The sequence below is a fragment of the Miniopterus natalensis genome, chromosome 7, assembly GCF_054644295.1.
Source record: "Miniopterus natalensis isolate mMinNat1 chromosome 7, mMinNat1.hap1, whole genome shotgun sequence".
NCBI classification, from domain to species: Eukaryota; Metazoa; Chordata; class Mammalia; order Chiroptera; family Miniopteridae; genus Miniopterus; species Miniopterus natalensis.
In genome coordinates, this window is record NC_142087.1 from 70,911,080 (window position 1) to 70,925,553 (window position 14,474).

At 38.7% G+C, this 14,474-nt stretch overlaps 1 protein-coding gene across 6 annotated transcripts in view; it reads right to left on the reverse strand.

Moving 5' to 3' along the window:
- Positions 1 to 14,474, reverse strand: part of PIGN (phosphatidylinositol glycan anchor biosynthesis class N) — a 70,938-nt gene that overhangs the window by 16,623 nt on the left and 39,841 nt on the right. For 3 of the 6 annotated variants that reach the window (XM_016223524.2, XM_016223523.2, XM_087819141.1), the window contains 6 exons: positions 13,042 to 13,150; positions 9,442 to 9,544; positions 6,196 to 6,298; positions 4,143 to 4,229; positions 1,256 to 1,311; positions 896 to 971 (listed from right to left, as the gene is read on the reverse strand). In XM_016223524.2, the coding sequence (XP_016079010.1) occupies positions 896 to 971; positions 1,256 to 1,311; positions 4,143 to 4,229; positions 6,196 to 6,298; positions 9,442 to 9,544; positions 13,042 to 13,150 (534 nt within the window). Of the gene's footprint in view, positions 1 to 895; positions 972 to 1,255; positions 1,312 to 1,409; positions 1,711 to 4,088; positions 4,230 to 6,195; positions 6,299 to 9,441; positions 9,545 to 13,041; positions 13,151 to 14,474 lie in introns of those variants that run through there. The other 3 variants (XR_001604021.2, XR_001604020.2, XR_001604022.2) reach the window with 3 other exon arrangements.

The window sequence follows — 14,474 nt, forward strand, 5'->3', positions numbered from 1 at the left end:
GTCCCATCTGTACTGAAAATGTACAGACTTTTTTCTTGTCATTATTCCCCAAACGAAACACTCTAACAACAAATTACAGAGCATTTACAGGGTGTTAGATATTATAAATAACCTAGAGATGATTAACGTAATCAAGAGGATGTGCACAGGCTATATGCAGATACCACCCCATATTACGTAAGGGACTGAAGCATCCAGAGATGTGGTATCTGCGGGGTGGGTGGGGTCCCGGAACCAACCCCCCTGGGATTCCAAGGGAGGAAGTACTCACTATGGAAAGAGTGCCAGGCACTATGGGAGAGAGAAAAGACAAGCAGGCGATGCTAGGGACGAAGGGAAAGCACGTGAATTAAATTCCACCGGAGAGTGTGAACCCCTGATGAGCTGAGAATGAGTCATTATATTGGCATCCTTAGCACCCAGCTGGTGCCTGGCGTGTTACTGAATGCAAGCAGTTGACATATTTGTTGAATGAATGAATCAATTCTAGGTGCATGAATTATGAGAAAAGATTATATGTCGAGTCTCCAGGGGTGGGGAACATGGGCCCAGGGAACCTCATGTCTTGAGGAGCGAAGCAGTTTTGATCCATACTGCGCTTCCCCTCAGGCTTCCATTACCCCTGATAGCACTTCCTGGGACTAACTGAGAACTTCTTTTGAAGTTTAGTGAGCTTAAGAGTAAAGCAAAATGATTAACTATATTTTGGAGTAAAGGCCAGAGGGTCCCACCTCCTGTCCTGTAGCGTCGGAGATGTTATCTTTTTTCCATGCTATTTAACTTTGTCACAATGACAATATGTAATCTTAATGTCACATAATGTTACATAATCTTAATGTTACAATGAGTTCATCATATTAATCAATTTGTATCTTAAGAAAATAAGCAAACTAACCTTCCACAACATCAGGGCTGCCATCATAAAAGGACTAAACACGGTCAGAAAGCAGTAGACAGAGGCAAGATCAAAGCTAAGGAATCAACATAAAGAAAAATGATTTTAGAATTTACACTGTAACTTTAAAAGAATGTCTGCTGAAAAGGATGTTTAAATCATTTCCTGAAATCTATACTTACTAAAACACCAGCATAAAGAAACATTATGAAGCCACTAAAGTGAATGAGGCAAGTCTACATGTGCTGATATATACCAATCTCCAAAATATATCCTTCAGTATAAAAAGCAGGTGCAAAAATCCCAATTGTATTAGTTTTTGGTTATATATATATATATGCTGTTTTCATTTAAAATTACCTGTTAATAGAAGCTATATTCCCAGTTCCAAAAAATGCTGTCACAAAGAAGAAAACCTAAAAAGAATTAAGGAAATGCAAAATAATACAGAATTCACATAAACTTCCTTTTCATTTAGAAAAGATATGCCTCTTCTGCTATGAAGGTAACTGACCTTCTCACTCGTGCACTTGGCCGTAAGTTGTTGTAGATGAATGCCCCATCTACCTTCTTAGGAGAGGAGGTGAAGCAGCAATGGACTGAGAACAATGAGGCCTGGGAGTCATCCTCACTTGTCACTACTGACCTTGGGAAGGTTACACTTTTCCTCTTCTCTAGCACAAGCACATAGGATTATTGCATCTACAGTTGGTAGCTAATGATTTTTTTCAGAAGGAGAACGTAGACCTAGTGCATGTGGCAGACACTTTCAGATGAAATACCGTTTCAGTTCATAGATGCTTGCTATGTGCCCGCTACACAAAGAAATAAGATATTGTGGTTTAAAATAACTCAACAGAGAATGAGGCATGAAAAAATGTTGACTATCTTTTTGACATTTCTTAAATTTACATTTGTATTAAAGCTGAAATAAAAAGTAGAGCTTGCCCTGGCCGGTGTGGCTCAGCTGGTTGCACCCAAAGTCGCAAGTTCAATTCCCAATCAGGGGACATACCTAGGTTTTGGGTTCAATCTAGTTGGGGCACATACGAAGGCAGACCATCAGTGTGTCTCTCTCACACTGATGTTTCTCTCTCTCTCCCCCTTTCTCCCTCTCTAAAATCAATTTTTTAAAATAGACATTAACCCTATTGGTATCTAAGAACTTATTGCTAGTAAAGTACTTAAAATAGTGCCTGCCATTGAAAGGGCTCCATAAATGTTAGCTATTTTACTGTTACAGACACATACACAAAAGTGGTACAGAGACCCTGAAGAGGAAGTGTGAATCACGACAACGTTCAGTGAAAAAGGGTATCTGAGTTGGTGACTTGAGCCTTAAATGTACATACACATGGATCTATCCATTCAACGAACTAACTAACCAAGCAACAGTTATTGTCTGGTGTTTATCAGGGGCAGAGCTAGGCACTAAGAAAATAAGTATGAATAAAATAGTCTCCAAGTGCTCATATGCTGACTAGGACTATGGTGATATGTAGAAGTATCTGAGAGGCATTTAAGGTAAACAGTGGGGAAATAAATGACATAGTTGAGAAACAGTAAATAGACGTGATAAAAGCTTAAGGTTTATTAAAGACTACTTTAGAAGATGAAGCAGGAAATTTACATTGGTGGCATAGTAATAAAAAGCCTTGACGTTACTGTGGAGACGATGAAGAGCTTGCAGACAGTTTAGGTGAATGACACAGAAACACCAGGGACAGTGTGCTACTCGGGTCAGAGACAAATCAATAATTAGAAGCAGGAAGTCCATGTTAGGGACAGGGAAGCACAAACAGGTATGACAGGAGTGGGACGGAGAAGGAGACAGTGGGGCTCCAGAACTGGACAAGAAGCGGTTAGAGCTGACAAGTTTGATGGCTGGGAGCATGGCAATGCCATCGGATGCAATGAGTCCTGCCAGAGAGCAACTCTGGAAAGGGGTGAGCAGCTGGTAGTTTGGGACACAGATCTGGTGGTGCCTCGCAGAATGCTGGAAATATGGCTCTTGAGGTCAGGAGAGGGCTCAAGGCTGGAAACACAGATCTCAAAGTTGTGTTTGCAGAGGTGTTGGTCAAAGCTATAGAGAGGATGACATTTTCCAGGCACAGTAAAAAGAGAAGGCTAATGATGGAGCTCGGAGAAAAACATGGCTCGAGATCAGACAAAGGAAGAGGAAGTTTAAGTGAAGAGAATAGAGGTGACATAAAAAGCTAAGAGAACACGGCTCATGCCCTGGAAGTCAAGGGAAAAGAGAGAGACCAGTGGGCTTGGGCGTTATAGAGTGGCTATGTAAGACTGAATAGGTTAGACTGCAATCAGGAGGCCCTGCGGAACACTGAGTACAGCTTCAGCAGAGGCACCTGACAAATATCCACAGAGCTACTATGTGCCACACACGGTGTGCCAGGCACTGTTCTAGGCCTGATATAGTACACAAATGGGGCAGGAATGGTAGCAGCAACTATAGATTTTTCTTTTAAGGAGCTTGGAAGTAAACAGAAAAGACAAAATGTAATTTAGGGGATGCAGGGTTCAAGGAAAGAAGTGCTTTATTTGTATATGCTGAGTGGAAGGAGCCTGCAAAAAAGAGAGAAGGCAAGATTGAGGGGAAAGCAAGAGGTAGAGGAGAGCCTGAGCACATTTATTTCTGGACCTGCAAGGTCCAGCCCTGTACCATGGCAAGTTCAAAGGAAAGACTCCCCTGTGAATTTCCTGAAGCTGGTCAGCCAGCCTTCCCGGTGTGAGACTTTATTCTGCCACACTGTCTTTCAAAAGTCTAATTCTAGTAACTTCACACAGTATTGCCTCTGATGTGATCCAACACCTTGCGAGATAGATGTTACAAGAATATGGAATAGAATACACATAAAAAGATATAAACCAAACTCATAACAGTGGTTTCTACTGGGTGAGGGAAATTAGATTGAATTTGGGGGTTGAGACTTTGACTTTAGCTGTAATGTCTTAATTTTATTAAAAATGTGTGACACAAAATATTAACTGTTGATATGATAGATGGTAGGAATATATACATATGTATTTGTTTATGCCATTCTTTGTGCTTTTCTATAGTTTCAAAAATTTTTTAAATGTGAACTATGAGAAAATTATAATCGAGGGGGTTAAATGTCCTCCAAGGCAATACCACTATTGGTGATAGGCAGAAACGCCTTCCACATCCTCTTACCCCATTACATGGGAGGCTGCAGCAGCTGAAAACAAAAGCCCAAACAAAGGATACAAGGAAAAAGGCCCTACGGATGTCATCCAGGCAGAGCTGTCGAAACTGGGTTATGTCCGCACTGGAGGAGAAATGCATACTGGTGACCTGGGAGAAATAAGAAAGATACGCATGCATAGAACAGTTCACTTACTTCTGCCTCCAAAGGAAACTGACGGTCTAAGTTACAACTGCTAGAAAGAAACCTTGTACTAATAACAACAATAAATATTTTCCTGTAGCTTACTCATACCTTAATAAAGTTCTGCCAGAAAATAAAATGCATTACCAATAACAACTGAACAGAATTGTAGTACTGCTGTGTGTAATAAAAAGTGAGAATTGAGCTTTTTAAAATCCTATGTAAATGTTTCACTTTTAAATCCCTATATAATTCTTCACTTTTTTTTTTTTAATCCTTACCCGAGGATATTTTTTCCATTGCTTTTCAGACAGTGGAAAGGGGAGAGAGAGAGAGAGAGGAACATCGATGTGAGAGACAGACATCGATTGGGTGCCTTCTGCACGCGCCCGACGAGGGCCAGGGATCGAGCCCACAACCCAGGTACGTGCCCTTGGCTGGAATCGAACCAGGACCCTTCAGTCCACGGGCCGATGCTCCAACCACTAAGCCAAACCAGCCAGGGCTAATTCTTCACTTTTCTAGGACCTGGTTTCTCAGAGTGTCCCAATCTTCTCAAACCCAGATATGGTATGACATTAAAAAGCACGATAAAACTAAGGATCTGTTGCTTTGTTCTTCTGTTAATTCTGTTTGTAGAGAAATCGTTTCCTCTTTATAAAAAAGCAAAATATTTTTGTCTTTGGTAAAATAGAAAGTCACTCAATTCTAAGAAGATGGGTGCACTCTTGCTTAATCCCTCTCACCCCCCAAAAAGTCATGAGCAAGTTACTTTAAAGGGAGCCTTTCCCTACCCCCTACTCTCCATGTAATTGCCCACAGTTCTTAGGATGCTTTAATACTCTTTTCTAGAAAAAGGAAGATCTGCTTTCAGTTAAAAAATAGAACATAAAAAATGACACAATGAACCTCATTTTAAAATTTAATATTTAATATTAAAATTTTTAATATTTAATATTAAGGACAGTCTGACCAGTTACTTAAATTTGATCAAAATGTATTGTTTTAATATTCCTGGGCTGAAAGTTAAAAACCAGTAATTATTTAATATGCTTCAATAGTTTCTTCTTTATGGAAATTAATTATTCTAAATTATCAATTACTCTCTCTAAACTCAACTGGAGCCAGTTAAGAACAGACCAACTCTGAAAGTTTTTCTGCAATATTCATTTATCTGACCTCAGTAAAATTGTAAATACTCGATCACCAGTTTCTCATAATTACCACGTCTAAAATAAAGGCAAGAGAGATCAATTTAACTCTATCTCAGAGAGGCTCAGTTGGCTGAGCGTCATCCTGTGTACCAAAAAGTCGCCAGTCCAATTCCTGGTCAGGGCACAGACCCGGGCTGTGGGTTCCGTCTCTGGCTGGGGCTTGTACAGAAGGCAACCAATCAATGTTTCTCTCCCACATCGATGTCTCCACCCCCCCCCCCCCCCCCCCCGATCTCTCTCTCCCTCTTTTTCTCTCTAAGCATGTCCTCGATCAAGAATTTAAAAAAACAGCAACAGGAAATTCAAAGTATACTGTGATGAACAGAGAGTAAAAACAAGGGGATACAAAAGTCCCTTATGATCATATTTTCCCAAGTAAAATTAGGTGTAAGGGCAGAGAAAAACAAGACAATATTCCTTCTCTTCCATTCCTTCACCTTTATTAATGATTTTTACATCAGTGATTCTCAAATAATCTCTAAGAAAAGCCCATCCTATATAATCCTATAAAACAATAAAACTGTGTTTTTCTGTTATAAGTAAAAAATTTCCTTCCAAACTAATTGTTTAGCTTAATTATTAATTAAATTACTAATGACTTAAATAGTATAAAACTTTAAGTAGAAAGAAGGCTTGATGAAATAACATCGCAACTTCCTTATAGAATAGAGTATTTTAATATTCTCAAATAAATACAACAATGATTTTGACAAGCTACCTTCTGTTTACAGAAAACACCAGATTGTTGTAGGGTTTCTTGTTCCATGTGTATCCAGACAAACATCAAGCACGACAATACTAATGGAAAGAGAGCTTCATACCTAAGGGATGGTTGGGAGTGGGTGAAAGAGGGAGGGTAGAAATGAAAAGACAAGAACATTAAACAAATTAAAATGCAAATTTATACTGAGAGGTCTTTTTCAAAATTAAAACAATCTTAATAATATTTCTAAGGCACAACAAAATTAAAATTTTCTAGGTTTTCCAAAGGAAGTAGGAAAGAAAAGTAACATTTAAATATCAACTCCAACGCCATCTTTTTTTTTGAAATGTATTAAATCTTGAGATTAGGACATGTTTAAAATAGTGGAGATACTTAAATGTAATTCCTCCCCTGGCCGGAGTGGCTCGGTGGCAAGGGAGTCGCCTGAGCACTGAAGGGTGTTGGGTTCAACTCCCAGCCCAGGGCACATACCTGGGTTGCAGGCTCCATCCCCAGCCCCAGTCTGGGCAGGTGTGGGAGGCAACCAACTGAGGCAACTAATCGATGTTTCTCTGTCTTTCCCCTCCCCTTCCCTTCTATTCTCTCAAAAGTATCAATGGAAAAAAAATATCTATCCTCTGGTGAGGATTAACAACAACAACAATAATTCATAAAGTAAAAGACAGACCTATACACATAAAAAGAAAATATTAAGACAAAGGTAAAAATATAATTCTCAAGTTAAAATTATTAATATACATAGGAAAAAAGCAAGATAAATGTTCCAAATTTTTAAAAAAATGGCTGCCATACAGGAACATAAAATTCTCAACAACAAAAAAGAGCTGATACATAAAAATATGTTTGACCTTATTGATAACTGATACAGAAATTAAAATAATAGGGAGATACCATATTCACTTATCATATTTACCAAAAATAAAAAAAATGCTGGCAAAAGTGTAATGAAAAAGGAACTCTCATCCTTCTGCACAGGAGTAAAACACTATCTGGAAGGCAGTCTGACACTATGCATCAAGAATCTCAAAAATATTCATAGACTATAACCCAGCTATTTTCAACCAGTGTGTCGCTAGAATTTTTAAAACATGCGGTGCCTGACTATTTAGTCAGGGGCACTGACCTCCTTTCCCTTAGATTGTGAAATAAAAAAATGACAACAGCCAGCACAATAGCCTCCGAAGTGAATGAATCAAAATCATACCTATTTTTCTGTCAGACTGGCAAAAAGTACACTTTCTGGTGTGCCACAGAATCTCAGTAATTAGTTTCCATGTACCATGACATGAAAAAGGTGGAAAATCGCCGCTGTACCCAATGCCACCACTTCCAGGAATTCCCCGAGAACACACAGACACACGCACCACATGTCTGCTGTGGCGCTGTTCACTGAAGGGACACCAGAAAGCCACCTGCTCTCCACGGGCGAGCACTGCTCATCTTAGGCTGCAGGATGGTGTGGACAAAGGAGAAGTGCTCAGGAGGCGACCAGTGACAGAAGCCTTTTCTAACCCTTTTCTACCTAAGTTTGGGATAAGAGTTCTACCTTTGTAATTCCCCAAAACTCTACGACAGCACTTATCACACTTTTTTTTTAAAGTTAATTCTGTGGCTTTTAAAAAACATATATGTCTTTATTGATTTGAGAGAGAGGAAGGGAGAGGGAGAGAGAGAAACAGCGATGAGAGTCCTTGATCAGCTGCCTCCTGCACGCCCCCTACTGGGGATCGAGCCCGCAACCCGGGCATGTGCCCTGACCTGTTGGTGCACAGGATGACATTCAACCCACTGAGCAACACCAGCCAGGGCTGGGTGTGATCTCTTAATGAAACTCATGTGTCACCCCAAAATGGTGGGTTAGAACAGAAATGACTTTATATTCTGATTTCTTATCTAGTCAAAAAACTGTGCATATTCTAATTCACAGATGCATTTATACATTGTTAGATTCTGATAACTAAATTATTTATTCTATAATTTCACCAATAAAGGGAAGAAAGGGAAAGAGTTTTAAGGCCTCATTATGTTTATTACTCTTGAGTAAGAATATTGATAGACTTCAAGTTTTATTTGAAAGTTCAAAGTTCTAAGTCTGAAAGCAAGCCAGTCTTAAGGTCTTGTGAGGTTAACTGGTGGGAATGTCCATGTTGCTTATATTACGTCTTCACTGCTGTGCCCAGATCTGTTTGTGCAGAGAGAAATGAAAAGACAGGAGGAGGTGTGGGGAGCTCTGGTCAGAGGAGGAGGGTCAGCACCCACTGGGTTATCGTCTATCTGGGGAAGAGAAGAGCTAGCGGGATCTAGGTCACTCAGCATCTTAGGGTCTACTATGAAGACTCTGAGAACATCCCCCCAATTCTGAATTAGGACAAGTAGGTTTCCCAAAAAAATGAACCTAAGTCTTGGTCCCAAAATGGCTTTACAGAATCATCTGATGTGGGCATAATTCATTAACACAATGGTGAACCCCTGGGTTTAGCCTAATTGAAACCAAATCCTGTATTTGGGCAAAACTATGAGTGGTGGTTGTTCAGTCTGCCTGTTCTATTCGATGTTTGTTATAATGTGCACATTTCTCATCCTCATAGGATTTAAGTAAGGATGAAATAAAATTCAGAAGCAAGTGGAGAATATTTTTCTCCTAAGTAGATGGGAAGATACAGGTCACTTTTTTCACTGAGTTAAGAGAACGCTTCAGGACCCATCCAAATTAGACTGCTAGCATTTGGTTTTTCTTCTGTAAGAAAATTTCAATCTTAAATGCATTCTTTAACTTTTGGGAAAATATTCTAAAAGTCTTCTGAATCAAAAGGAGTATTTGGACTATGATACATGTGAGAGTAAAAACAAAAAGAAAATATTAAATTCAAAGAAGAATGAATAAAAGCATAATTTAAAGTACACAAAAGAAATGCAACAAAACTACAACTCTTCTAAGTCCTTGAGACTTACTATATCTCCCTAATCAATCCGAATTTTCTAATACGAAAGTAAAATGACATTTTAGCAACTTCAGGAAATAAACAAAAAGACAAAGACAATAGGTAACACTGTGAACATAACATGAAAAGGGAAAGACTGTGGTCCAAGTCATATATGATTCTTACAGAGTAGACAATACTTACAATCTATTCCTCAAAATCCACACATTCTTCATTCCCGAGGTGAGACACTCTAGAGAAACACCTACATATAACCTAAAACGAGCTACCTAAGTGACGTTTTAAAACCAGTGCATACCCTCTGCTTAGAAGGAGGTAGGCCGACATCGAGGACACAAGGATGCTGAATAACCGCTCCAAGAGGCTCCTGGGGCTCAGCAGGGGCACGACAAAGGAGGCGGCTGCAGGACACACGGGCACGGTCCGAGGCACAGGACATGGGGGTTTAGAGGCACAAAACAATCAATAGTCGCATATGACCCTACTGTTTGTGTGACCATTTTAATGCCCTAATCATTTCTGTAAGAAATTTGAAACTTCCTGTTTCTAATTAAAATCACATTTCATTGTTTTAACCAAAATTTGGCTCAGATTTTCTCAATTTATATGCAGCCTCACTCACTGTAATATTAACTCCTATATGAGTAACTTATGTTCCATATAATAAAAAACATTATTCAAGATTCAGCAACTTTTCTCTTAATTAGGCATTTAGTTCGAAAGACCACTTACTCCCCAGAAACTGATTTTTTTCTAACCCCTCCTCCTCCACGTTTCCCACTGCAAAATACTCATTGAGAGTATAGTGTGCTCCTCAGGAAACTAGAGACAGGAGAAAAGGGCTTCTCCACGCGAGAGTTGAAATAAGAATAATCATAATCAATCATCTTTCCCCACAGCATAGGAAAGCAATTACTTCGAAGGGAGCAGGACAGACGAAAGGAGAGGGGAATGGAAATGTACATAACTTCCTAATCCCTCTCGTTAGGATGGCAATGTGCCTGGAGTTAAATATTCCAGAGTATGGAGACAGATGACCTGCGACGGAATCCTGGCAGAATCACTCATTAAGTGTTTAACCACGGGGCATGTAAGCAGTATTTCCATCTGCCAAGTAGAGATAATATAAAAAAGTGGTGAGGTTTAAATGAAATTTCACCTGTAAAATGCTCCCTGAGCATAGTGCCTCGGGTACAGTAGGTGCTTAATAACTGTTAGCTGCTCTTGTTATTACTAGTCAACATCTACTGAGTTAAATTTAAAGATAATCTCATTCAAAAGTCAAGTCACTGCAAAATTTAATATATGCAAGTTATTCTTATAATACTTTGGACAAATAGTTCATTTTTTTCAGATGTGTGGTTATGATAAGGTCATCAGGAACTGATACATATTTTAACAGGAAGAAATGACATATTTCCTATTTAAAAAAAGTCAGTTCAAATGAGGCCTCTTCTGTAAAACTGTATTTTCTATTCTTGTTTTATAATTTTGTCTGAATGACTGGTGAGGTGCTAAAGGGGAAACGAGAGTCCCCATTCTGAATGACAAAAGTCAGAACCAGCTTCATAACAAAGAACGTATGTGTGGACCAGAGCATGTTAGTAAAAATCCTCACTGGAGCTCGACTTCGGTATATCAGTGACTGGAAGAGGTCTCTGGAAATATTGCTGACCTACCTATGAGTCAACTATATCACACCTTGCACCATTGGTAGGCATCCTCTAGTATCTAGCTGTCCTAACCCCAAGGAGGAAGTATCTTGTTTAAAATAAATGCCCAGTCTGCAAGAAACTCACTTTTAGGACACACACAGGCTTGAAGTAAAAGGTCAGAAAAAAGAGTCTATGCAAATGAAAACCAAAGAAAGCAAATGGCAGCAACAGTTATATCAGATTACAAAATAGACTTCAAGCCAAGAATGATAAAAACACATGAAGATCATTACATAATGATAAAGGAGTCAATTGGTAAGATGTAACAATCATAAGCACATATGCACCCAACACTGACGCACCTAAATATATTAAACAAATAACAGATCTGAAGGGAAAAACAGACGATAATACAATAATAGTAGAAGACTCAATAACCAACGTTCAACAATGGAGAGATCACCCAGAGAGAAAATCCACAAGGAAACATTAGCCTTAACCATATGGTGGATTGAACAGACCTAAAAGAAATCTACAGAACAGTCTACCCAACGGCACAGAACACACATTCTACTCAAGTGCACACGGAACATTCCAGGATCACAGAACAGGCCACAAAACAAGTCCTAGCAAAGTTAAGAGGGCTGCTGAAATCATACCAAGCATCTTTACTGATGACAATGGTAGAAGACTAGAAATCACAACACGAGGAAAGTTGGAAAATCTACAAATATGTAGAAATTAAATAGCACACTCCTGAACAACCCCTGGGTCAATGAAATATCAAGAGAAACAACAACAAAATCTCGAAACAAAAGAAAATGAAAACACAATATACCAAAACCTATGGGATGCTAAAAAAGCAGTTCTGAAAGGGAAGTTTATAGTGATAAATGCATATATAGTAAAAAAAAACAGAAAGAACTCAAATAAACAACCTAACTCTGTGTGTTACAGCGATACACAGGATCCTAAGAGACTAATGAACAATGATATGCCACCAAATTGGATAACCTAAAATAAATGGATACATTCCTGGAAACATATAACCTACCAAGACTGAATCAAGAAGAAATAAAAAAAATCTGAACAGACTACCTACAAAGGAGATTGAATCAGTAATCAAAAACCTCCCAACACAGAACAGCCCAGGACAGAATTTCCCAGGCTTCACTGGTAAATTCTACCAAACATTTAAAAAATAACTAATGCCTATCCTTCTCAAACTCTTCCAAAAAATTAAAAAGTACAGAACAATTCCAAAGGGATTTTACTAACCCCGCATTACCCTAATACCAAAGCCTAATACACTACAAGAAAGAAACTGTAGAACAATATACCCAATGAATATAGATGCATAAATTCTCAAAACAATGTCAGTATATCAAATCAAACACATTAAAAGGATTATACATTATGGCAGGGTGGATATAAAGTAAGGCTTATAAGGTATACAACTTCTTAATGCAAAAAGTAAAAAAGTACTCAAATATATATATATACACATATACATATATGTATATGTATGTATATATACACACACATACATATATGTATACATATATATGTATATATGGGCCTATTTACCAGCTAGCTTGAAGGGGTTTTCTCTCTGGCCAAGTCTGGGATAATTAGAGCAAGCAAATACCAACTGTAATGAGTTATTAACCTTTGAAAAAATAGCTCATAAGTCCACAAGAATAAATATGTAAGTGAATCAATGAAGGAAGGAAAAAGAAGGGCGGATTCCTACAGTAGAGTATGGAGAGCCTTTTGGTAAATGCAGTGGGAGTGTCGGAGCTAGAAAATAATTTGTAGCCATCATGACAAAGACTAGACAAGGAAGGACTTATGAAGATGCTGAATCTAGGGAGAAATTGTGATGAGAAGGACATCTGATGGTCTCAGAGTGTCATAGACAGCTTATTAGTTGAAAGGGAGGGAAAGAGAAAATAAACTGATTCCTCTTCTGGAATCACTTAGATTTTTATCAGATGTGAGTAAATGCACAGCCTTGCTATCATGTCATAAATAGTCTATCAAGTAATTCTTATTAATACATGGATGTTCAAAAAAGTTCTACCTTTCTTTGTCAAATGCAAGAGACAGAAATAATAGCTGGTCATTTTTATTTTCCTGTAACAAAATTACATCTTTCAATAATAATGATATAGATGTCAATGGATAATTTTAAACTATGACTTGATGTAAAGTTACCTCCTTTGGTTTGATTGACCTCTTACCTAATATTATCCAGCTAACCATCTGGTTAATAAGAGGAAGTCCTTGTTTCTTAAGTAGGCTATTATGGGTGCTGTACACAGCCCACATGGAGAGCACCGTGCTCAGCATCTGAAAACACACAAAACACGCAAATAAAGAGAAGGTGGTGAGAGACTAATCGATATAAGAATACTTCAAAGTGCTCGAACAACTGGAAGATGGCAAAAATGCTAGTGAAATTGGACCGGCTCGCCTTCTCGTGGCCAAGGCTGAGCGAGCCCTCTACACTGCGCGAAGGCCATACTTGACAGGCACGAGATGAGGCATTCCACGCCTCCAAGAGATCTCGGCATACGTTACCATCCTTTCTACCTACAAATAGTCATTGTTGACCTGAAGTTTTCCTAAATCATGGAAATGCAGAGGGCGAACTGTATATAGTTTAGTGTATGTGGTCGAGTGTCTTCTGCCTCTGGCGCTCACCCAGTCATATCCATTTATTCATTCAATACCTACTTGTGGTCTGAATATTCTTGATGCTGGGAATACAAGATGTACAATATTCTTCAGGGAAACTGTAGCTTACAGGCCGGGAGCCCGTTTTTGGAAATACTGTTTTATCAGATCACAATCACTACCGTTCATTTACATGTTGCCCGTAGATCCCTTTGCACTGCAGGGGTGGGGATGAAAATCTACAACAGATCTACATGGCCCTAAAGCCTAAAGTATTTACAATCTGGCTCTTTAGAGAAATGTTTGCCGACCCCTGAACTAGTGGGTTAACTGCTGTTTTAAGAAATGAGCTAAGTTATGGCTGTGGAAAAAGTAAACTCTTTTAGAGACCAGATTAGCAACTTCACCACCAAATTGTAGAGCTATATTTAATTTACTCTTATAGTTTTAGTGAAGGAAGAAGGAAAAAAGTGCTGTCAGTAAAGCTATGACACAATCCTAGGATCCTTTCAACTATAAGACACATTTTCATTTCAGGTATGTTAAAATGTGAAAAGATACACATCTTGGAATCAATGAAAAATATGGTATATAGTTCAGGAATTGATGCAAATTAATTTTAATGCAAATTAAAAGTTAATGTGAAGAGGAATTCTGTAGCAGATTTACCTTATACTTGGGGGTGTTTCTAACAAAGCCCATAAGCATTCTCACATCATGCTCTTTGCTCCTAAAGAATGAGATGCAGAAACATTCACTCTGCCAAGTACTCGGCATCACCGGCGAGTTCTGTCAAAGCTGCTCTGGGCTTTAGAGACAAGCCGGTCAGTACACCATTTAAAATAAAAGATACACTCCAATGGCTTGATAGGATCCTTGACAAAATGTTTCTTCTCTTGTTATATGTTCTCTGTTGTTCTCCAAGAATGACAGCTTTGAAGTGTGGCACATACTTATTTTAGAGTGCTCTTGGAAATACTTCCTACTATCTGAGCTT